Here is a 23,774-nt window from a genome sequence, read left to right on the forward strand (position 1 = left end):
TGGAAATTGTCCCTCCACCTTCTGTTGTGGTCAGTTGGAATTGCTGCAGGACACGTTTCCTGCAAATATTTTCTATGGTGCTTTTTGTTTTGTTCTTTTAATTGAACTACAGTTCCTTTAATAGTGCCAGGTTCAAGAAGTGAGCCTCGTTAGCTTAGCTAATAACTTGTTTTTCAATTGACCTGTGAAAGTGCAAGTCATGAGCCACTCCATAGTCAGCATTCAGCAGTGAAAACATTAAGAAAATAGTTGATTAAATAAAGTAATTTTAACTAATCGAGTTCTGAAAGAGTATTAGCTGTTTCTGAGTCTCACCTGATCCATGAGCTGCTCAACTCCGTAAATCAGCTGGATGTTATTTAGTTGTTTTTCTTCCCCACAATGGATTTTGTTTTATGTCTTTAGCCAGCTGAATTGGCTCATGGAGACACCAGAGCTGGTGGGGAGGAGGGTGGGAATTCACAGCCAGAAGCAGCACTACCTGTTTTTGACACATCAAAAATAAAAAAATTAAAATAGATGACACTGTGCCTAAAGCATTACCACTGTCTCCTGCTGTCTAAATGACACTCTTGCCTCCAGTTTTAGGAGCTGCTTCTAGGAGTGCTAGTTTGGATATTCATGTTGAACAGACTATAACCAGATCATTTGTTCAGCTTTGAAAAAAACCTGCTCATGATTCACGGGAAGTGTGACAAGACAGTCCATTAGCTGGAGTTAGACTTTAATTTTTTTTGTCATTTTCTGTGAAACCTGTAGCTGTGTCCACATATTTTTTCTTTTTGTTTTTTGAAAATCCATTGTGACTTTTCTGGTAGGAGAAACACACTGGGTGGATGATGACTGTGAAGAGATCAAGGCTCCTGAATGTCCAGCAGGGTAAGTGTTTTGCAGGCAACTGCAAAGCCAAATGCAGCAAGGTTGATGGTCCCTGACACTGCCCTGGACCTCTGAACACCACATTCCAAGCCCTGGCTCTGTCACACAAGCTGAATGGCTGTGGGTTGGATGCTTTCCTGTGCTTCACCATTTGTATAGCTAGGCTGATAATATTGTAACACATTTGCCTTTGGGCTGCTGGATGAGTAATGGTGTGTGGTCTGTGTGCTTGAACTCTTGGTTTTTTATCACCTGCTGATGGGTTTGTCTGCTTTACTTATGACATAGGGAAGGTGACCAAACTCCCTTGAAATCAGTGGAAAGGTTTCGGTTTTTTTCGTTTCAGTAAAATTCAGAATAAACCATATGTGAACATGGTTCAAGCCGTTTTTAAAATAGAATTTTGTACTTCTAGTGTTATGTTCCTAAATGAAAGGATTTCTAAATTGCAGTGGGATACAGGCTTAATGAGGGGTTTGAGCAATGAGTAACACTAAGAGAGTAAGCACTTCTGAAACCAGTTGGCTCACTATTATCCTTAAAGTTAAGCAGTCTGCTAAGGTGCTGCCCTGTGTTGCAGCTCTGTCTGTGCTATTAGGAGGGTAGTTCTGAGGTGATAGGAGCCCCTGCTGCTCCTGGTGACAGTGATGGCTGCTTACCCTCTCAGCAGGCAATGAACATTAGAAGTCCAGGTGTGTCTACCTGGGACATCTCTGCCTGCATAGGATCAAGTCCCAGTAACAGTAGTAATTAAAAATGTAGTAAAATAACATAAAGTACTGTCATCTTTAGTACGTGAGAATGAGCTCTGCCTCGCAGAGCTTATGGACTTTGTGAAAAGACCAGCTGTCATGAGATGTGGTTTTTAACTACAGATTGTATGCTATGGTAGGTACTTATGCATGCTATTGTTTTTTTCCTTCTCCATCTCCTTCTATAAGCACTTGCCTTTTGGGGCTATATGCTTTTAGCTGCTCAGGGAAGGTGTCTTTTATGTTGGAGCTCAGCCCTTTCACTGACTGTGAGTGAACAGTGGACATTACTAACTGTGAAGATTATCAGTTTGTGCTGATCTGTTAGGTAAGCAAAAAAAAAATAAATTAGACATATAGCATATGCAGTAACTACTTTAGATTCTCTGGAGTCTCAGTGAGCAAGTGGAAAAAACAATAATAATTTTGAAATGCTGCCTTACACTCCTGCTGCTTTTGCTTTCAGCTTTGTTCGTCCTCCTTTGATCATCTTCTCTGTTGATGGTTTCCGTGCATCGTATATGAAGAAAGGGAACAAGGTCATGCCCAACATTGAAAAACTGAGTGAGTACATCTGTTTCTTTACAATAATGAAAGAAGATTGCTTGCAGCCCAGTTGTTTTCATTGTTCACTGAGCAACAGAACTCATTGTGGAGCTGTGGGTAGAAGGGCTGTTCCAGACACAGGGCTCCTCTTACTGAAAAGTCCAACAAACATTGTCTTTTTTTTCCATGAAAGCAGAATGGAAGAAGTCCCCTTTGGTTTATCAGCTGGTGACTTGAAAGCACCCTGGCTAAAGCCACACATAGCAATCAGAGAGTGTGGAGAGAGCTGCCACTTTAAGGAGTGCTGCTCAGAATTACTGACCTTCATATGGTTTTGTCAGCAAATAAATGCATTTTCAGTACACGATATATATCATGCATTCTTACAGGCTAGTTGGGACGTGCCTGCAAAATTTTTGACTTGATTCAGAAATGTTGAAGATCTGTGTAAGTGGGTGCAGGAGCTGCAGTGAAAGTGTGATAACTAGCTGGGGACGTGCCCCAGCCATGAGCAGATCTGCACTCACCTCTGGGGGAGCGGACATCCACCTGGCTTTGTGGAGTACTGGATGCAATGCATATTTGAGCTTCTCAGTATAGCATGGCAGTTTGTGTGTGACCATATCCTTGAAAGGAGTTGGATTTCCCCCCCCCCAGTGTGTGTGCTGGCCCTTGTATTTGTGTAGCCGTCTACAGTTGGACTCGATTTTAAAAGTATTTTCCAATCTAAATGACTTGATGATTCTATGATCTTGGGGGCTGTGGCCAAAGCCCATTGTGCAACTGCAGCTTTAGTATATTTGCCACTTAAAATTAGCCTGCATTTTCATAAGTTGTTTTACTTAGCAAGATACTTCCAATGACTCTGGACTCTGGAAGGAGGCTGGCTCAAAAAGGAAAACAGTCTATGGAAATGTAGCTGGTTCTGTAGTCCTCTGGCTGCATTATTTCATTTGTTTATTATGAAGTACAAAGAGTGCGTGACTTGATTTACTACCGTCCCGTGGTAAAGACCTGCCAATGTTAAGCAGCAGAATGTTCATTTAAATTGGTTAAAATTTAACCAGTTTCTGCGGCATTTTGAGTCACAGCAAGTAATTTCCTCTGTTTTTGTTTTCCATGTCTGAGAGCTTCACTTCCTAATGTTTGCATTCACAATTGATTTTTCAGGATCTTGTGGAACACATTCCCCTTACATGAGACCAGTCTACCCTACAAAAACCTTCCCCAACTTGTACACCCTTGCTACTGTAAGTCCCTGTGAAGGATTTTGATAGTGTTGCACTGCAGTAGAAATGTGGCTTGTGGGAAGCAAGGTTGTTATTTTTTTTTTATATAAAACTGCTTCACTGTCCAACCTTTTCTGACTTCAGTTATGGCATTTTCTTCAGCATTCTGAATTTGAGATAAAGTAGATCTCACCATTATACACTGTCACAGTTTTCCTGTGCTTTCTTATGCCTGCTTTTACAGTTATTTGTACTGCTGCGTAATTACAGGTCAAAGTTTTTCCAGGTGGGAAAAAAAACCACCCCTGAAATCCTATCCAGAATACAACCAGCAGCTGTTTCTTCATTGGAGTAGCTGAAGTTGGTGGGACTAACTTAGTGGCTAACTTACAATTCCTGGCGGCTGCACGTGTCTGGGTGCTGCATTGGCCCTGCAGTAAAATGAACCATCACTTCTACACTCCAGTGGCATGGCGGGCAGCCAGGCTGTCCCCACTCTGGCATGCAAACGCTCCTGTGTGACAGTGCTCCCAAAGCTGGGCGAAGGGGCTCCCTACTTGCAGCTGCATTTTTTCCCCTTCATTTCTTCCTGCAGCTTCTGCACAAATGTTAAATGGGAAGAGAAAAGGAGGGGATGGAGAAACAAATAGCTGGGGATAGGAGAGGGCCAAAAGAAAGGGAGAAGAGCAGAAACTTCTCACATTGCCTTTATGGCTGGACAGACTGTGATATAAAGCCATGGCTTTGGGTGACTTGCCTTGGTTTTTTTTCCTTGGAAATAACTTATCTCACAGTCTCTGGTGAAGATGAAACATTATAAAATGGAAATGCTAAGTGTTACTCTTGCAACCAGAGAATGAATTACTGTTTCCAGAAAGGGAATTCCTGAAAAGGAACTGAAAGTTCAGATCAATCTCCTTTTCATAAATTTTTGCTTACTTTAGATGGTCTCAAGCTAACTTGTAACCAGTGCGAAAATACTTCAAAGTATCAAGTAACAGGAATTTTTCTGCCTTTTAGCACAATTTAATCATCTCCTACTGCTTTAGTTACTACACGCAGTATTAAATGTGCTTATCTTAAAAGTTAAAACCTTTTCTGGTGTACAGTTACGAAGATACCCATTTTTAAAATAATTTAGTGGTATTTGCAGATAGCTATGAAGAACTGGATTTCTGTGCATTAGGGTTGTACTAATTAATCTACTTCTGCATAAAGGGACTCTATCCTGAATCACATGGAATCGTTGGCAATTCGATGTATGACCCAGTGTTTGATGCCAGCTTCAGTCTTCGAGGGCGAGAGAAATTCAATCACAGATGGTGGGGAGGTCAACCAGTAAGTTTCAGATTCCCTCTTCCTCCTTCCCTCCTCCCTCTCCTCCCGTCCCCCTGTGCTGTGGAACATAGCCAATAATAATAATTAAAAAAATACATCTGTGAACAATTTGTACCTAATCTTCCCCCTGGCTGGCTCTGCGTCTGTCAATTTAATGTAACATTTTGAGTTCGCTTTTGCTTTTCAGAATAATAAAGCCATTGATTATGGAACGGTGCTTGCATTGATAAGTATAAATTAGATGTGGCTAGCAAAACCCCTCGCTTTAGGCAGCAGTTTAACACTGTATGTTCATCGCCATGGCATAATGTTTCTTTTTATTATGGGTTTCTTGGGTTTTCGTCCTAGCAATGTTCTTGTGGCAGTTTTAGTATTAGTGTTCTGTCAGTGTAGCATAGCACAACTTCATAATTATTATTTAAGTCCACAAAGGATCACTGTTACTTGACCTGCTGCAGACGCTGTGGAAGTTTGTGAATTTCTGCCTTGACCAAAGCAGTGTTGGCTGAACTGGGTTCTCTCTCTTCGTGTTTGACTGACTTGGTTTCTCTAGCTCTGAATCCTTATTCTGGGCAAGGAAATGGCCTCTTTCAAAGTATTCTGTGTTACTACAGCTAAGGTCTCCTTGCTTCTGCTGTACTTTCCCCTATTAGTGCATGCTGTGGTGGCTTGCTTTGCCAACAAAAGTGGGTTTAAATTTAATTAATAGGTTTGATGTGCAAGCAGCCAAGGTGCATGCACTTTTCATTGCCCCGAATGCTTAAAGAACTATAGTTTAAGAGCTCCCTGAACAGTTAACCCCACAAAAGAGTGAGGTGATGAAGGTGGGGAAATCAGAAGGGGTTTGGGAATACCATAGTCTGTTATTGCTGCTTGCTAAAGTGATTGGTGTCATCCCCCAAATTTCTTAAGACGAAAGATCCCAAGGGGCTAAAGGAAGTTACTCAGATGTTTTTAGGCTTAGCAAGTGTGTGTGTTATTTGTCTGCATGTGGTTTTAGTCTGCAACAAATGTGAGAAAAGACAGTTTAGAGCTGCAAGCACGTGTGTGACAGGCAGATGTGTCTGGCTGTAGCTGAGCCAGAATATGAGGTATTTGTGCTTTTGTAAAATTTGTCAGCATAAGAGTGAGTGTAGCTACTCTCTTGCCCAGCTATGATCTGGCTTAGCTTTTTAGCATGGGTTGTGTGGATAGGAGAGTGAAGAATGTGCTTAGCTATTGTCCTCCTAGATGTGAGCAAAGAAGCAGGATCGGAACTAAGAGCAGTGAAAGGGTGGCAGTGGGTAACATCTTCCCCCATCTTGGCTGCAGCCAGAGCCACATAGCTAACCACCAGTGCCTGCTGCAGTCAGGCACTGAGCTCAAAGGCAATATTGTGGCTCAGCTGCTGTGTGACGATGTGTTGAGCAGCTGTGATTTTAATTATACATTGCAAATTTAATTGTGTGTCTTTACTTAATCACAATTAGGTAGGAGTTAGTGGGGAACTAACTGTTGGAGACTGTACAACTGTCTGTTTTTAAACTGATATTTTTAAAGTACAATGTACATCTATAAATATTTCATCGTCTGCTGTGTTGAGTGGGGAACATTGGTAATACCCGCACTCACCTATTAGAAACACCTGTGCTGCTCCAGAGAATAAAAGTTTTTCTGGATTGTAAATAGGTTATGAAAAATATCAGCTGAGATTTCAAGAAAGTTACACAACAGTCAATGACTGTATGCTGGATTAAATCCTCGGGACGGGGAGGGTGTTGCATATGACAAGAAAGGACTCTTAAATAAGCCAGCTGACCTGCAGAAGTGTCAAAAAGGAAAAACACACATATAATAAACTGGAAATGTCATTGGAAAGTTGTGAACAAAAGCATAGAGGAAGGGCTAGAATTCAATCCCCACACACTTAGTGTGAGGGAAACCTGTAAGTTTGGCAAACGTGATAAAGTGGCTATAGTGGTTGGGTAAGGAGGTGGTAGATCTTTTGTGGAAGTATGAAGTAAATGATACTCTCTCTGCATGTGGATGAATTGCACAGTTGATAAGGGAATTGTTGATTGTTATGGGAGAAAAAATGACCTCTATCTATACGTGGGCTAGATACAGTCCATTTCTAATTCTTTTTTTATAATTTTGTCTAAATATCACATTGACATAGACTGCCAGAAATAACTAGGTATAAAAAGACAAGACAGTAATTTTAAGGGGGGAGAAAGGGAAAGCTGGGTTGCATATCACTGAAATCTTGTCTGTCATATTACATATTCATCTGGGTCTTTTTAGGTCTTAGGTCTCAACCTGGAGTACTCAAACAGCAGAGTGGTACTTGGTTTGCACAGAATTGGGAATTACTGTTTTACTGCCCAGGAAGGCAGGAAAAGTGTCTGGGATTCCCAATCCCCTATTATGGCTAAAACTACCTAGAAGAGAATGTAATTTAATGTTGATAATTTCTGAAATGCTTTCTTGCTTCTGGAAGCTGGCCTATTGTATATGGCTTTGTTAAAATGTGAGGGTTTTGGTGTTTCTTCTGTGGTGTGTGGTGGTTGTTGTTGTTGATGTTTTTTTGATTTTTTTTCTAATACTCAGCATCTTTCAGGGAAACAGCCAGATTGTCATGAACATCAGTGGGAGCTGGCAGATGAGTAGCTGAATGTTTCTACACCAGGAATTATGAGAAATTAATTTTAAGACCATTAGGAAAAGGAGAAGGGGTGAAAAAGGTAGCTTGGAAGTGTTTCAAGGTGCTTCAGCCTGTTGTTGGATTTCCTGAAATCCAGTCTTCTCATTTAGTATACAACTTATTTAGTATACAACTTATTATATAAGCTTTAAACTACCTTGTTTTCAAAACAAAAGTATTTGACAGAAAACAGCCGCAAAACCACTCCTTGTATTGCTACAGCATCTCACAGAAATTAACATCAGGGCCCATGTTCCCAAGGGGGAACTAAGTTTACTGCTCATTTTTCATGACACTGAGACTCTGTTTTCATCCCAAGTAAATTTAAGTACTAAATTAGGCCCCAGCTGCCTTTGGCTTCTGTTAAGCAGTAGTTTTCCATGTCTTGATTTTATGTAGTGAGCTTAAGCTTACACTGCAGACAATACGCTGCTTTTTTTTTTAGTCATCTTTCATGATGCTTAGAAATAATCCATTGGCCTCCCCAAGGTCAGAAGGAGACGGGTATAAAACTGCCAAACTGTGGTTAATGGGGACATAGGGGCTTCTTCGGAAGGTAACCCAGCTTGGATCTGAGTTTGGCTCCAAAGATGCCTCTCTCTTCAGAAATATTTTAATTATAAATGTATTGAAAGTTGTTTAGGGTACCTTGTATGAAGCTTTATTTTCACTATTAACCTTCTAAAGAGAATTCAACCCTCAAAAAGGGCCCAGCTTGAGATGCTGAGATAAACTTTAAAAAGGGCCCTGACATTCCTCGATAAGTGACAGCATGTAGGGAAGCTGTCCTTAGTCTGCAAGGTATGCCTGTAGACATTAGGCATCATCGCTACGCATCTTAACTGATTATTCCTGATTTTATCTAAATTTCACATTCTATATAAATCTTTGGGATAGAACTATTTTGCTCTCCTGTTCATTGGGATTTTGTTGATTTTGGGACTCTAGCAATTACAGAAAGAACTTACTTTCATTTTCTTGTCTAGTCAGCCAGAGCATTGGCAGGATAGTTACATTTGAGGGGGCCAGGCTCTGCAGAAAGCTGTCATCTGCCTTTTTGTCCAAAACACATTTTGCAAGTACTTTATTGATTGGTGGGGGAGGCATGTCTATAATTGTCTTTTTGTAACTATTTCTTTTTGTCTAGCTTGAGCCATAAGCAAGCAACAGGGCTCTTTGCATCTGTCCAGTTATTTAAAAGGCTTCTTGTACCAAAATTTTCTGTCTAGGCAAGAAGGCAATACTTAGTTGGGCGAGATCCTGCTAAAGAGTAAGGAGTGGAAGGGGCTACTGCATGTTTTACTTTGTTGGCAGGACAATTTGCAAATGGCCCAGGAGTGTAACATTTGGCAGCATACTGGTATTAATGTTGTATGTTTTGACCAATCTTGTACACATTTCTTTACCTGGGAAATGCTGTGAATTCCCCTTTCCCACCTTTGCCTGGGTGTGGAAGGGATTTCTATTCCATGCATTACCAACTCTGCTGCAGTGGGTGTATGTGCTTCCTCTCCTCCTGACATGAATCTCCTTCACCGGTTGGTGAGTGGGAACATGTTTGCTCAACTTGGCTCAAGGGCCGGACTTCAGAGCTGTCCCTCCCATCAGCCCTGGTCTGAGATGTGCTGCTGCCAGTCCTTTTGTAGTACAACAAATATGGGGAAGCCTTTGCAAAGTTATGGGCTCTTATTTATTCATGGAAGATTAAAGGTAGGGAGGTGCCCCACTTTCTGTGCAAGTATTCAAGGACAGTTCAACAGCCGACTTGAATAACTCTTGTCATGGTTTAACCCCAGCCTGTAACTAAGTGCCGTGCAGCTGCTGGCTCACTCATCCCTGTGAGGGATGGAGAGGAGAATTGGGAAGGAATGTAAAACTCTAAGACTGAGATAAGAACAATTTTAATAGTTAAAATAAAACAATGGGAGGGACACCCCCCACCCCCATAATAATAATAATAATGAGGGAGAAGGGGACAGGAATAAAATCCAAAGGGAGGTGAGTCAAAAACCAAGTGATGCACAATACAGTTGCTCACCATCTGCTGATCAATGCCCAGCCAGTCCCTGAGCAGCAGTTGGCAGGCCCTGGCCACCTCCTCCCAATCTATATACTCAACATGACATTCTATGGTATGGAATATCCCTTTGGCTAGTTCAGGTCACCTGTCCTGGCTGTGTCCCCTCCCAGTTTCCTGTGCCCTTCCAGCCTGCTTGCTGGCAGGGTCTGAGAAACTGAAAAGTGCTTGACTGAGGTGTTTTTAGTTGTTGCTAGGTGATATTTACACTTCTATCAACATTATTCTCACACCAAATCTGGAATACAGCACTGCACCAGCTACTTAGAAGAAAATTAACTCTATCCCAGCTGAAACCAGGACAATTCTGTAGGTAATATCTCTGTGCAAGTGTGTCTAGCAGTCAGAAGAAGGGAGAACTTGGGACTTCCATGCTCCATATGGCATTGCCACCTAAACTGTTGCTTAGCCTGTCTATTTTTATCCATAAATGAAGGAGAAGAATTGTAGTCATTCAACATAGAGGATGTAAAAGACAGTAATTCAACTTACAGGATATGTTTCATATACAAATAGAAAAGCATGTATACTATTTCTTGGGATGTTTGCCAGTGTACTAGGGTTGAATCTGTGGGTCCATAATTTAATAGGTCTTCTTGCATTGGAAAAGTTGGATATTCTTTAACTCCTGTGGCATGGTATGAAGACAGAGTGGTTAATATTTTTTTTTTTTTTTCTCAGTATTTATTCCTCTCTTTCCTGCTTAAGCAAATAAATTCACAAATATGGCCTTTATATAGCTTGCAATACAATAAAGTTTGTCCCATATGCAAACCATGGGTGCACAGCTGACATAGTTAAACAGCTGACTATAAATTTCTAACATATTAACAGTTAAAACCAATGTATTTACATATGGCAAATAAATTACATAAGCTCACAAACGGTACTGACCTTGCAATGCCTAACACAGCAAACTTTATGGTAAGTGACCTGAACAGATGTGACCAGCCATAGAGCATATATAACATATTGCTTTTACATGCTGAGGACTGGAACATTTAGGATTAATTAACTTTAAGACTGCAAGCCTAACCAACAGAGAGGAAATGGAACCGTAACCTTTATTGCTTCTTTAATTTAAATTGTTTTGCATGGATAAGGTTGAAAGGACATCAGCTAACTTTTTTTTTTTTTCTATCCTGCATTGACTGACAGTGTAGTGTTAGCCTGCAATAGGCATGACTTGTAGTCTGCCTTGAAAGACAATGGATTTGATTTAAAGACAGTGAGAGTTGTTCAATGATTTGGCTGCAGTAATAGTTTGCCATGCTTTTCTGCTGGAATTACTAACCTATAGCTGAGGGTAGTAAGGAAACTTTATGTGCTCCTATCAGCTGCTTCAGTTTGTTGTCTGATTTTTACCTAGCCAGTAAAGAGTCTAGTAACCAAGGGTACTTCTGGTAGAGATTGCTACCACTAGATTCATCTGCAATAACTCTCACAACTCTAAATCACAGTGGAAATTTGATTTAAAGCTTGTTCCATGCAGATAGAAATACTTCCACCTAGATGACTGCTGCTTCTCTGCATGCTTAAAGACATCTCCGTAAATACATTGTTACCAGCAGCAGCTTTAGGTATGATGTTGAATAGTGTTGAATTTTCTTATTTTGGTTTTAGTTAAACCAAAGATGTCTTGGTTTTGGTTTTTTTCCCCTTAAAAAGAAGGAGGTGGAGGTTGAGTATTATTTTGCTGAAACCTGGAGCTGAACCAGGCTCTGCTTGGCAGTCAGCATGGAGTCTTCCAGAATCACTTCTCCAATGTGGTCAGTTGCTGGCCTTTTGACTTGCTGGTCTTTGACTTTAACAGATCATTGTCTTAGCTGTTGAGTTTATTTCAAGTGCAGCACACACATGTCCTCATCCAAACAGTTAATGCCAATGTAAACAGCTGCATTCCCGAGGTGAAATACTTGGGGGAGCAGGGAGGGTGTAGTTTTTTTTCCCTGTCTGAAGCCAGTCTGGGTGCCTTTGGACTGCCCTTACTGCTTGCTTAGGGGTGCGCAATTAGAAGTGATCTCCACTTACTTGCATTAGGCCTGGTTCAGAAAGGTGTTCATGCTGTTTTCATGTGGCACTCATGAAGCACGGTCTCCACTCAACAGGAATAAAAAATAGCTGCCACCTTCTTGCAGGCATGCTGGGTACCTTGGCAATGTACGTAGGGCCTAATTATTGTTCTGTCAAGATAACTACTGTTTTACTTGCTTGTCCGGAGGGTGGGTGTCTTTTGGCACATGTTTAAAACTGTTGCCTAGAATAGACAGGGTCATGGCTGATTTCAGCAGTGCTAACAGTCAGGAGCGGCTTCAGCTGCTGAGGGTGGAACTTGGCTGGTCTGATTTGGCCAACCAGGCAGGTTGGACCACTTGGATCTGCGCAGGCCAAAGCACTAGAAAGGCAAGCTAGAGTTAACAGATTGTAAAATCCAAATGCTGAATTCCCTGGACTTATTTTGTTGGTACCTTCCCAAAGATATCTGTAAAATTATTTAAACTCTGCAGGAGCACAAACACTTTGAAAGAAAAAACTGCTGCAGCTCTGTAGGGACAATGGTTTTCCAAGTACAGCAAGACCAAAGAGCCTAACAGCAGTGGAACTGATGCTCCTTGTGCTGAATTTGTATTTGACATCTTTTCTCTACCATGAGGGAATTCTACTCTAGGAATAAATCTGCAATGCAAAGAAAAATGTAATTGCTTTATGTTTGGGCCCTTTTTCACCTGGGCAGCCCATGAACCACTAATGAATATGCAGTAGCTCCTGCCTTAGTTAGACACAGGGTCTGGGCTGAGGTTATATACCCTGTGCTGATTTATATGACATAAGCGGGTTTGTGGGTGCATCCTTGCACTGCAGTCACATCTCTGACTGCAGCTTCTGGGCTCAGTGACATGAGCAGTGGATTATAGACATACTTCCTCATCTCTCCTGTTCATCTGCATTTTTCTGTCCCATCCTGTCAGGACTAGTATTCTACAAGCATTTGAAAACAATGTCCCTGTTATTCAACAATTCAAAGCCAAATTCCAATATAAATTCAAAGCCTTTTTTTCCTTTTTTTGGGGGGCAATTACTTTGCAGCTGTATCATCTTGTGGTCGTCACCATGCAAACCCCAGTGCTGGTGGAAGGCTGGGGCTGCAGAGGCTGAAGGGTGTGCTTGTGGATCGCCCCATTTGGTGGTAGCTTGACTATAGAGTAATATGAACTAACCCTGAAATCAGACTCCTGAGGAGAAGCACATGAAAACAGAGAAGGATGGGCTGCAAATCCATGGCCATTCTGTTCCTGCTCTTGGTGCTTTTTAGTTAACCACCATTCCTATAAAGTTACCATGGATATACTCTTCCCTGGAAAAGAGGATACATGACCAGAAAGTTAGAATACAATAAAATGTGATTTAAATTTAATTGGATTGAGTCCAGTGAGATTTGGAAGGGTGGAAGATGAGAGATAAGTTAAAGGGTGTGTCTAGGGCACTGGAAAGGCAGAGATGACCAATTTTCCCATAAGTAACAGTATCCAAATTCAATTGCTATTAACTATAGTCTCAGTGTGCAAATGAGCTTTCATCAGACTCTGCCAAATTTATTTAGATTAAGACTGGTGCATGAATAATTCAGGCATGACATTTGATAATGTATGCCTAGATGACAGTGTGTAGGTGCCTGTTAGAGCAAGGTAGAAGGGCCTTGAATGTATTTTCAAAAGATTTTAAGCAAACCGAAGATTTTGCAATTAAGTAAGGAACTATGTTTTGACTTAACTGCTCATGAAATGGATAAATTGCAGTATGCATAAATAATGGGAAGAAATAATCTAGTTGTGTACATAATACTGGACTTCAAGCCATTACCACTTTTGAAATTAGTTTTGAGATAATTTGTGTAGTTCTTTGCAAGAGAAACTTAATTCTGTAGGCTTACAAACTCCTGTTGCTTGCTTTCCCTGATTGTGGACCTTGCTGAGGTTTGGTCATTCTCATTCCCCTGCCTTGTATAGATACTCATAGAACAGAAAAGAGAGAGGGTGAAGGGAGAGAGAAGGGTAATGAGGATGACCAGCGGTATGGTATGGCTTTCATTAGAGAAAGATTAAACAAAGGCTACTGCTGCTCAAAAAGGAATAAATAGAGGGGAATGTAGTGCATGTTATATAGAAGCGGGAAGAGAAAGGATTAATGACCTGTTTTCAAAGTATGAGAACAGTACCCTAAACCCAGTGAAACTGGCAGGTTTAAACCAAATAAAAATATACTCATGCACTGTGCGACTACGTTGTGGAACTTTCTGCTACAAACTGATTTATAGCCAGGAAAACATATGGGATTTGAAGGATTGAAAAAAGGATTTGAAAAGTTCATGGAGATTGTTTTTGTCCTTTACATCAATCACCGCTTTGTGTGGGTTCAAAAAGATCTTAAACATCTATAGAACATCTGCTTGCTTTATACCCCTGCTTGCTCAACTACACCCTTTTTTGTGTATTCTTTTCTAATGTATTTTCTGCTGATGGCTACTAATGGTAGAATATGGGGGAAGTGGGACATTTATGCAGATGCTGATTAGTGTTAAGCTGTGTTGAGTCCTGAGAATCCTCCAAAGCTAGAACTAAAAGGGGCAGGTGACTAATGGCTGGGTCTTGAAAATTAAATGAAATACTGGAGAAATTCCTGGCCGTGAATCTTAATGCTTTATATTAAAAGCAACACAGAGATTTAGGGGTGAAAATCCACACCATGGTGGCTGATCCAGTGCTACAGAATTTGTATAGGTTTGTCACTCCACATGTTCAAATTAGGGATGCAGGCTGAAAACTGCAATTTTCACTTCTAGGCTCAGGGTAGAAGAATGTGTCTTGAAAACATTTTCTTTTTATTTCAGAGGGTCATTAAAGATCTGAACACATTCTAATCCTCTTATGTTTTCCTCATTAGATTTGGATTACTGCAGCCAAGCAAGGGGTGAAAGCTGGCACGTTCTTCTGGTCTGTGTAAGTGCCCTCTGTTTTCTGGAGATTTGTGACTAATAATTGGGAATTAATTTGGTGCAAGTGTTTATGAAGTAATTTTCCCTACTCTAAGCATTTGAAAACTTGGAGACTGTATCTGTAACCCTTCCTTGTTTCACTTGTGCAATGTTTCTGATGACTAAAGCTGATGCTACAGTTTGCTGCTTTAAGTTCATATGCTAATTTTTAGTAGCTGTCTGAAGAAAAGATGGGTGACTATAAAAAAATTACTTTCCTTCATTTCATGGTGTGTTGTTTTGCCTTGTTAGTATTGCTAGCCATGTTTCCTAGTCCTCTGAGTGTTCAAGGAAGACTCTTGTATTGTCCTCTTACGTCATCTGACATCAAGAACCTAATTGACTCAAGCCTTATTCATTTTAATTTTACAATCTAGTCTGACCTTTGAGTAAGATATCCAGTTTCCCTTTCCTAAAAGACAGCCTTGAGGATCTTTGCTGTTTATTCTTTTGTTTAATGCTTCCAAATTGTCCCAACTAAGATGTATCTTCCTAACCGAAAAGGAATGAATTTTGATCATTTCTGAGTTCTGAGGATTTCATGTCAATCAATTTCTCTATTTCATTTAGTGGCAGGATTGCAGGAACAAAGAAAATGGGCAAACTGTCAAGACTGAAGTACCAAGGGGGGTTGCCTATTTTTTTGTGATTCCATTAGTAATAATACTCTAAATTATTATTATAGCATATGGAGGGAATAATAAAATATACCACATACAAAGCTGATCATAGGTTTAGGCTTGCAAGACAGGTTATCTGACAGAGCTCTGGTCTAATGCTTTACAAAGCAAAGACATTAATTTGATTTCAAAGCTCTACAACTACATAGTCACCATAGCTACCCTGGCCAATGCATACCTGGGGATATAAAATGTTATGGAAGGTAACTAAGGATACGGTATATGAATGGCAATAGTAAGGGAGTGAGACAGCTGCTTTATGTATGAATGAAATATATATGCCTTAAAACTGTATTATTTAATACGGCATATAGAATGTTTTTTGGGAAAATTTTCAGGCAAACTCTTTTAGGAAAACAGAAGTGTTACAAACATCTTACTCATAAAAGGCTTAATAGAAATAATGTATTTTTTCCATATTGTACAATTAATAAAAACTTCAAAACTGGGTAATAACCAAGAATATTATTCTAATTTATGATACTGCCTTGTTTGCAAATTTTATCATAAATTCTTATTTTTATAGTTGTTTTACAACCAAAAGTTCTCTATGTAGTTGGAGATTGAGGACCACTGTTGTTCTACAAGGCTTTTGGCATCTCTATTTCTCTGTCAGACATTTCCAGAGGGTGCTGAATTCAATTCAGCATGGTGAATCCAAGACGATTGTATTTGATTCCTGTCTTGGGACTCTGCTATTGATCTAATGGAATCTGGACTGACTATGCTATTGTATTAAAGTAACTGTGTGGTCACTGACCTGCAGAGCTTTCCCAAGATGAGAAATTTGGAACTTTCAAAACAGATTTTTATAAGGTTAGTCATTCTCATAGCATGAACTTGGCCTCAGCAGCCAAATGAGAAGTCTCAGGATACAAAGAGTGAAATAAGAGGAGTCTGTTTTGCGGAGTGAGAAGTTGTCAAAATTGTGCAAGTCACCGTGCTAATGGCCTGGTGTTTCAGATGGCTCTGCTTTGATTTATACCAGCCTAGTCCTCACTTTGCTTACTATTAAGTCAATGGGAACTTTTCCAGTGTCTTCAAGACCACCAGAGCAGGAGGGTTATTTAAACCTGTACTGATATGAACAATGTAATGGTTTTTACTCATGCCAGCTATCCAGTGGCAGCATCGTTGTGCATAAAAAAAGGTTCATCTGGGTTAAAGCTACCAGAATGGATCTTTATTCACTCCTGCTTAGAACAGTTAGATTTACTGCCTTGAGTTCTGACCCCAGTTACAAACATTTCATTGTATTTCTTTTGGAGCATGTGGACATCCAGGAAATCTGAAGTGATTCTGTTTGCAAAATAAGAATCAGTACCAAGCAAGAAAGAAGGTACAACATACTAAAAGCAAATGATGTTGTTATGATTGATTTTAATCATGTTAGAATCGGTTCATAGCAAGGCTTTGTCGATGCTTTTTGTATTCTATGATAACAAGGTATATTTTTGTATTTTGTGGCCCAGTGTCATCCCCCATGAGCGCAGAATATTAACAATACTGCAGTGGCTAACCCTTCCAGACAATGAAAGGTAATTCACTTATTGTAATCTGCTGTTGAATGACTGCTAGCTTGTCGTCTTAAAAGTAGCTGGAAGAACAAGTGGAAGTTTAATTCTAAAAATTATTTTTGTCTGTCACATGCTGTCACTGATTTAAGGATTTGTTTGGGGTTTTTTTTGATCTCAGCTTTTAACCCTCAGCATTTTGATTTTTCTCAATAAATGTATGGTATGAATTTATTTCTTATCAAGAGGCATGTAGTTACATGGATTAACTTGGATTGTTCTTGTCCTACTGAGTCTAATATGGTTTAACAACCTTACAGGCAATGGCAGTGGCAGAACTGGACCCTGAGAACTGCGAAAATGTTAAGATTTTAATTATGAGTATTTCTTAGTACACAAGTTCCCACATGCTGCTGGCTGCAAAGCTCAGGCAAGCTGCTGTTGTGACCTCTCCTACAAGACTTAAAAAGAGCGTGTGTCCTCAGATGGTACCCCATGTGCCTCCCTGCATGTGTTCTTGGATTTAATAAAGCTGTAGAACAACTAATTGCTTAATCATACCATGGAAACATATGACTGAGAAAGTTCTTTTTCCATAAAGCCAGCTCTCATTGGAAGGTTGACATGATTTGACTTGACCTAATAGGTCTGGGGTTTTTAATTGTTGTTGAAGAAAAGCTATCCTGAGCGAGACCTTCCTTTCTTTCAGGCCTTATGTTTATGCTTTCTACTCTGAGCAACCAGATGCTGCTGGCCACAGATATGGTCCTTTCAACTCAGAGGTTAGTAGATTTTCTTCTGCAGAAAAAAACACATCTTTAATACATTTTTGGGAATAATTGCCACTGCTCAGGAGTTTTTAGCAACTTTTTTTCACCCGTTTCTGCAGTATGCTTCACCTCTGCCAGAGAAAGCAAAGTTACTATCTAAAGGATTTGTTACGTGAGATTCACTTCTGAGAGAAGGAACTGCCCGTGCCTTTCAGGAGGCTGCTTCTGTGTGATATGATAATGCAAATGGAAAGGTTTATTTGATAAAGACAGGAGTACATTTGGATGCAACAGCATAATTTAACTTTCACCTAACAGTTTATAATTCTTAAAAGTAATAAAAATATAATGCCGAAAATACTGAGGATAAACACAGAGAAGAAAAAGCTTACTTTAAAGCTGACAGCCTGCAGTAGCCAAAGCAATAATTCCAGTCTGTCGCGAACTGTAAAAAGCTGCTATTTCCAGTTTCACGTGGGCCCTACAGGAGTTCAGAAAGCTTTGCCAGTACTGTTTCCTCAGGACCAGACTGTTGAGTTTGGAAAAAGTTTCGAAGCACTGTAAGGTATTTTAATGAGAAATTGTGTGCAAAAGACTACAGTACATTAACCCCTTGTATGAACTTTGGGTAGCTGGCTGGGACTGATGACTACTGCTTCCTTGCCAACACTGTTCAGGTGACAAAACTTAAATACTGTGTGCTTTTCTGGGATTTAGAGGGAGGAAAAGTAAATTCTGCACCCAAAAATCCTGCTACTTTGGATGGCTGGGATCTGGCATCTCCGATGATCTCTTGACATCTGGCAAAGGTCCTCTAGTTTCATTGCAAATGTAGGCCTGCAGATTGCCATCGTGAGACTTCAGGAGATATTATACATGCTTTTTAAAAATGGTAAACAAATGTTTGTAAACCTTCAAAAACTGAGGAGTGTATCATATACCTGCTCTTTGGAAGGTAACATAAATCTCCCTGACCAGTCAGGTACCCAGCAACAGTTTCTTACTTGTTTGGTATACATCTGATAGCTGTCCTGTACTGGAGAAGAAAACGTATGAGCTTGCTGTGGGTAGCATCCCTGTTAGAGCAGTTTGAGACATGGTCCCAGAGCAGTAGGTGTGAGGAATTATTCTAATCCAGCACTGAAATACCATACTGGATAGAAGGAAGTAGTCCTTTTTCTGGATAAGCAGTGGTTAAAATCTCCCAACACTTGCTAAATTGACAGGCATTGATATGTCTCTGTGTTCTCATTTGGCTTAGAACAGGAGAGATGTCTGACTCTGTCAAGCAAGGTATCGGTAATGAGGGCCCTGATTCCAGGATATATTGCTCACTGATGCTTTATAGTTCCTCTTATTGAAGTGTTACAAATACTGTGTGTGTCTTATGACTGACAACTCTGATTTTATTTATCTGTAGACAACCACTTCCTCTGAACAGAGTTGTGGGGCTCTTTCCATGGAATTAAAGGAGAATATGAAGATGATGACATTGAGTTTGTTCTTTAATTTGCAGTTTGTCTTTCACAAACCAGTTTACCAATGGTAATCTAGTTTCAGGTTAATTATAAGTGTCTAAAAAGTGCAGTGTAATTATATCACCATAGGAGAAGTCATCATAAAAGGCAAAAGTCCCCGGAGGATCTTATTGTTTGGATGTTCTTTTGGATGGTTATCTGAAGTTTGACCTCTAATTGCAAGGCAAAGCTTAGGCTTTTAATAAGTGTGAATTAATAGCTTATGAAAGGTTTACAGATAAATGGATTTATGCCATTTGTGTTAAACACAAGAAGAGCATGAAACTGATTTTTAGCAAATTAAGAACAGATGAGTTAGCAGATGAGCATGTATGGGTTTGCAGTTCAAACAGTAGATGTAACTTTGTGAATGGAAATTTCAATAAATGAATACAGATGTGTAAGTATACAGATGCTGAGATTTGCTAGGGGCCTGGTTTCAGGATAAAAAAGCTAGGAAGTATTTTATATTGTTTCTCTTGACACTGTTTTCAACATAATTTTTAGGAGCTATGAAATTTACTTGAATCAGCTGGGAAGAAAGTCCTCAAAGGGATCCCTTTCAGCTGCTTCCTTGATACTGAGAGCATGACCTCCCTGTGAAATCATTCTTTTCTTGTATACAGCTGGCAGCAGTTAGACAGATGGAGTAGTACTGACCACTTCATTTTTCTTCTTGGAAAGGCAGATCAGCCAAACAAGCTCTTACCAATTTCATGTTATATTTAAGATGGAATTTTTATTGCTTCTGAAGACTGAGGATTTTATGTTGAGTTTTTCTTGCTGCATTTAGTAGCTTGAGGAATAACTTTACACCTTGAAAACCTCCGAATCTTGCAAACATCCATTAAAGTGAATGTTTGCTAGAGCTTATTATACCAAATAATGTTCTAAATGCATTTTAAATGTAAAGTCTTAAAGGTCTAATGGTATCCATTACTGATAGTTTTCACCTTCCAGACTTCAGTGCATGGCACTTAGAGCTTCATGGGACGTGCACAACAGCTTACGTACAGACTCTCTTAAAAGCTAGAAATAAGGGACTGAGATGCACTTAAACTTTATCGGTGAATTGCCAGTGTTACTGATATAAATGGAATACAGATTATGGCTAGTGTCCACTAGTGTAACTTTGCATGTCCTCTTAACATTATGTGTAAATGAGTTGGTTGTCTAGGCTTCGAGGTTTGTTTTTTGTGTGCGGGGTGTGTTTTTTGGGGGGTTTTTTAGTGGTTTTGGTTTTTTTTTTTTGGTGGGACATAAACTTCTTGGGAAGTATTTCATTGGGTTCCATTATGATTCCAGGAGTAGTTATGTGAGTTATCAAATATGTGCTTGCTCTTGATTTACTTCTGCATTATTTTTTTTCTTTCCCTCTGTGCTTCTGCAGTTGAACTCTGGTAGGTTGGTCCGTCCGGGTCAAGAAGCAGAGCTTTGGCTGGCTAGTTACTTTTGTGATGTTACAGTTCCCTTCTGTAAGTGGGGAGGGATTTGTTTCCCTCCTCCATAACTCTGTTCTGACTCTTCTCAAGCAAGACTAAGATTTGGCTGGTTAATAAGAACTTGGCTTTTTTTTCTCCCCTCCTAGCTAACTTTTTTTTTGAAAATAAAATATTCGAGAAATATACTACTATAAGAGCTCTAAAATACATCAAAATCTGGCACTGCTAAGCCATTCCTGCTGCTCCTCTAACATGCTGTCTTGAGACGGCCATTTTCAGTGTTCAGACCTGGGTCTCCTGTGCTCGCGTGTTTCTGGCATTGTGGAGCTCTATCTGAGCCGATTCAGAGACAGTAAAATGAGAATCCTTCCTTTCCCTGCCGCTCCTCTCATCAGGACTGCACAAAGCTTGAAGCGTTTTAAAAACAGAAAACTCTGGTGCTGCTTTATTAAAATGCCTTTCTGGAGAGAGACGAATGAGACTGGACTAGAATCTTCTTTCCAGCTGCTTGCCTTGGAAGCAATGAAACAGCATGGCAGATGGTAACATCCCCTTCCTCCCTTCCTTCCCTTCCCTGTTTACATAGCTCTGTAACTGAACAACTGTGAGAAGCTGCCTAAGCACACAGAAGTTAAATATCATCATAAATCTCCGACTTTTCTCAAGCCTACTCAGCGTGCTCCATTATACACAGCATATCGTAGTTCCTATCTCCCAGTAGGTGTCATCTATCAGCACTTCACGTGTCATCCTGAGCAGCGCCAAGAGCCTGCAACTTGTGTTAAAGTCAGTGAGAGCAGTACAGTTTAAATTTGTGAGCAAGTTGATTAATGGGATAGTAGTTCCTTCCAATTATGTCTTCCCCCTTTCCCCCTCCCCCCATAACTCTGTCCCAGGTTTTTGTGCATTTATTATGAACAACATTATCGCCCAATAAGGCGCAGTACTGAAAGTGCTAAGAAATTTAAAAACTTAAATTGCCCATAAAGCTGGTAATAAGGCAGGTAGCAGTGCAGCTTTCTGATGGGCTGCTGCTAATACGCCCTGCCTAGCTGATTTTCTGAAGGATACAAGCTCCATGCTGAGTCTCGCCTTCATAGCATTTGTCCTGCAGTCCCCAAACTGGCTAGTGGGGTTCTGGTGATTTCAGTGGAATGCGTGGCCTGGCACACAATGGTGGCACTTGCTAAGGTTACTGATGAGGATACCTGGTGTCACTGATTCAGCCAAAAAGTGGGTGTGGAAAACCTTGCAGAAAGCCATTTGGACTGGACGGTTTCTAGTACTCGTACCTGATCACCAGAGTGAAATGTTGCGTTTCCACCAGCACTCTACTCCAAACACTCATTAAATTATATGCAATGAATTTTACTTTAATTGACATTAATTTTACTTGCATTTTGATAATATTAATGGATTAATATTTGATCAATACCTCCCCAATAACGATGTATTTTCAAAACCGGAAGCCCCACCTATCTTCCGCAACACCAATTTCATTTGCTTTTATGCTGCCCGCTGTCATAACTGCTGTTCTGCTTTCAGTACAATTTGGTGGATTCCTCCTTAAAAATAGACAGATCCTAAATTGTCCAAAAGCCTAAATTTTTGAAAAGCCCACAACATTTAAGCTTCAGGATTATCTGGCACAGGTAGCATTACTATTTGATATGAGTTGAGACAGGCTTTTTTTCTGAGTCCAGACATCTCTCCCCGCCAGTACAGGAGAGTAGTTATGGCTCCCCTCTTACTCCGCCTAAGAGACCTAAGAGAAAACTTCCTCCTAAGAGGAGACAGGAAAGACCAGTTGCACCTCCAAAGAAAAGAAGAAAAGTACATAGAGTGGATCAATATTCTGCGGAAGCTCGTCGGAAGAAAGTAAGTTTTTACATATGTTCCAAAATTTTATGATGGAAGTGCCACTTTTCAGGCACTACTCTAGCTTTATTTTTTTCAACTTGGGAGTTTGCTCCATGCTTCAGGTTGGGATTTTGCAGACAAAACCTCTATAAATGTGCTGAAGGACCCAAAGGAAAGCAGCCAAACCAGACCAAGTCCTCTTGAGAGCTACGTTTTTCTTGTTTCAGACTCTGTTTGCATTAGGGAAAGTCGTCTTTATAATTCCTATATTTTGAAATCCAGCCATCAGCTGGAGATTATGTCAGATGATTAAATCCCTGGGAAGATGCTACCAGTGCTGGTAACACTTCTGAGCTTTTACAGATTCCTCAATACATTGTAGCCTCCTTAACTCCCCAGCTCACAGGAGCCTTGTGATTATTTTGAGATTCTGTGTCTAGTCATCATGTTTGTGGAAAAGTCCTGAAAATGTGACTCATAAAATCTAAAAGGGAAATAACTTTAAAAAGTTGCTTTAAAAATATGTATTTTAAAGCCAGTTTGTGACTTTGGAGGGTAGGGGATTCTTGATTACATGATTTCTGAGTGCTATATTTGCAACCAAAGTGGTGCATATGTCTTGTCTGTTTTCACAAGAAAAAGGTCAAACAGAAATTGCTTTATTAGGAAGGAGGTGCAAGTGGAGGAAAAAGGTATTCCTTAGTTTTTTCTTTCTTTCTCCACCCAGCACTAACACACACACTGGGGGAGGGGTTATAGACCACTTCTGTATTATTTTCATTTCAGAGATTTTACTAAATAATTAAAAACCTCTTCAAATAAACAACCTAAATATCTCTTTTTGAAGCTTTCAAAAAAAAGTCTTAACATTCCACTGTATCCTACCAGAGGTTATAAACACTCGTCTCAGTAGCTTTTTTGTAGGGGTGTTTTTTGACTTGTTGCATTATGAACTTAAAACAGTTATTTTGAGTTTGATTCTTTAAGTGCAAAGACATGGCAGACCGGGACATGTAAAAAAATTATCAGGTATAAGAAAACAGGAATTTTCCAGAGAACTTTTAACATGGATTTACCTGAGAGGGGAAGTCATAACTGCTGTGGATGATATTGCTATTACTCATTAATTTGTCATTCCAAGTTATACTACTGATGTGAGCATATGTGGCTACTTTTTTTTTTCTTCCCCTTTCTTTTCCTGGATGAAAAGGTTATCCAAACTTATCCCCAAGGAACTCTTTCTGAGAAGTCAGCTCTGAAAATTTATGACTATTATTTCAGAAAAAAACATCCTAATATTACACAATATTTCCCATCATATCAGGAAGTTAATCTTTTGGTGCTGTTTGAGAGCAGTGGAATATAGTACCAGCTGGATCCTACCAATTTAAAGAAAACCACGTGGATAAAGTAAAATTTTCTTGCTTCTAATCAAGCTTCTTCTAAGGGAAAACT

The 23,774-nt window shown here is 39.9% G+C and overlaps 1 protein-coding gene across 6 annotated transcripts in view; it reads left to right on the plus strand.

The window, feature by feature from the left end:
* The window catches only part of ENPP2 (ectonucleotide pyrophosphatase/phosphodiesterase 2), a 77,068-nt gene that overhangs the window by 26,932 nt on the left and 26,362 nt on the right, over positions 1-23,774 (plus strand). For 5 of the 6 annotated variants that reach the window (XM_027798549.2, XM_027798550.2, XM_005434427.3 and 2 more), the window contains exons 5-11: positions 819-879; positions 2,098-2,195; positions 3,348-3,427; positions 4,625-4,744; positions 14,446-14,501; positions 16,689-16,754; positions 17,440-17,512. In XM_027798549.2, coding sequence (XP_027654350.1) covers positions 819-879; positions 2,098-2,195; positions 3,348-3,427; positions 4,625-4,744; positions 14,446-14,501; positions 16,689-16,754; positions 17,440-17,512 — 554 coding nt within the window. Of the gene's footprint in view, positions 1-818; positions 880-2,097; positions 2,196-3,347; positions 3,428-4,624; positions 4,745-14,445; positions 14,502-16,688; positions 16,755-17,439; positions 17,513-20,407; positions 20,418-22,179; positions 22,338-23,774 lie in introns of all 6 variants that reach the window. The other variant, XM_027798552.2, reaches the window with a different exon arrangement.

The sequence above is a fragment of the Falco cherrug genome, chromosome 3 (genome assembly GCF_023634085.1).
Source record: "Falco cherrug isolate bFalChe1 chromosome 3, bFalChe1.pri, whole genome shotgun sequence".
In the NCBI taxonomy this organism is placed as follows: Eukaryota; Metazoa; Chordata; class Aves; order Falconiformes; family Falconidae; genus Falco; species Falco cherrug.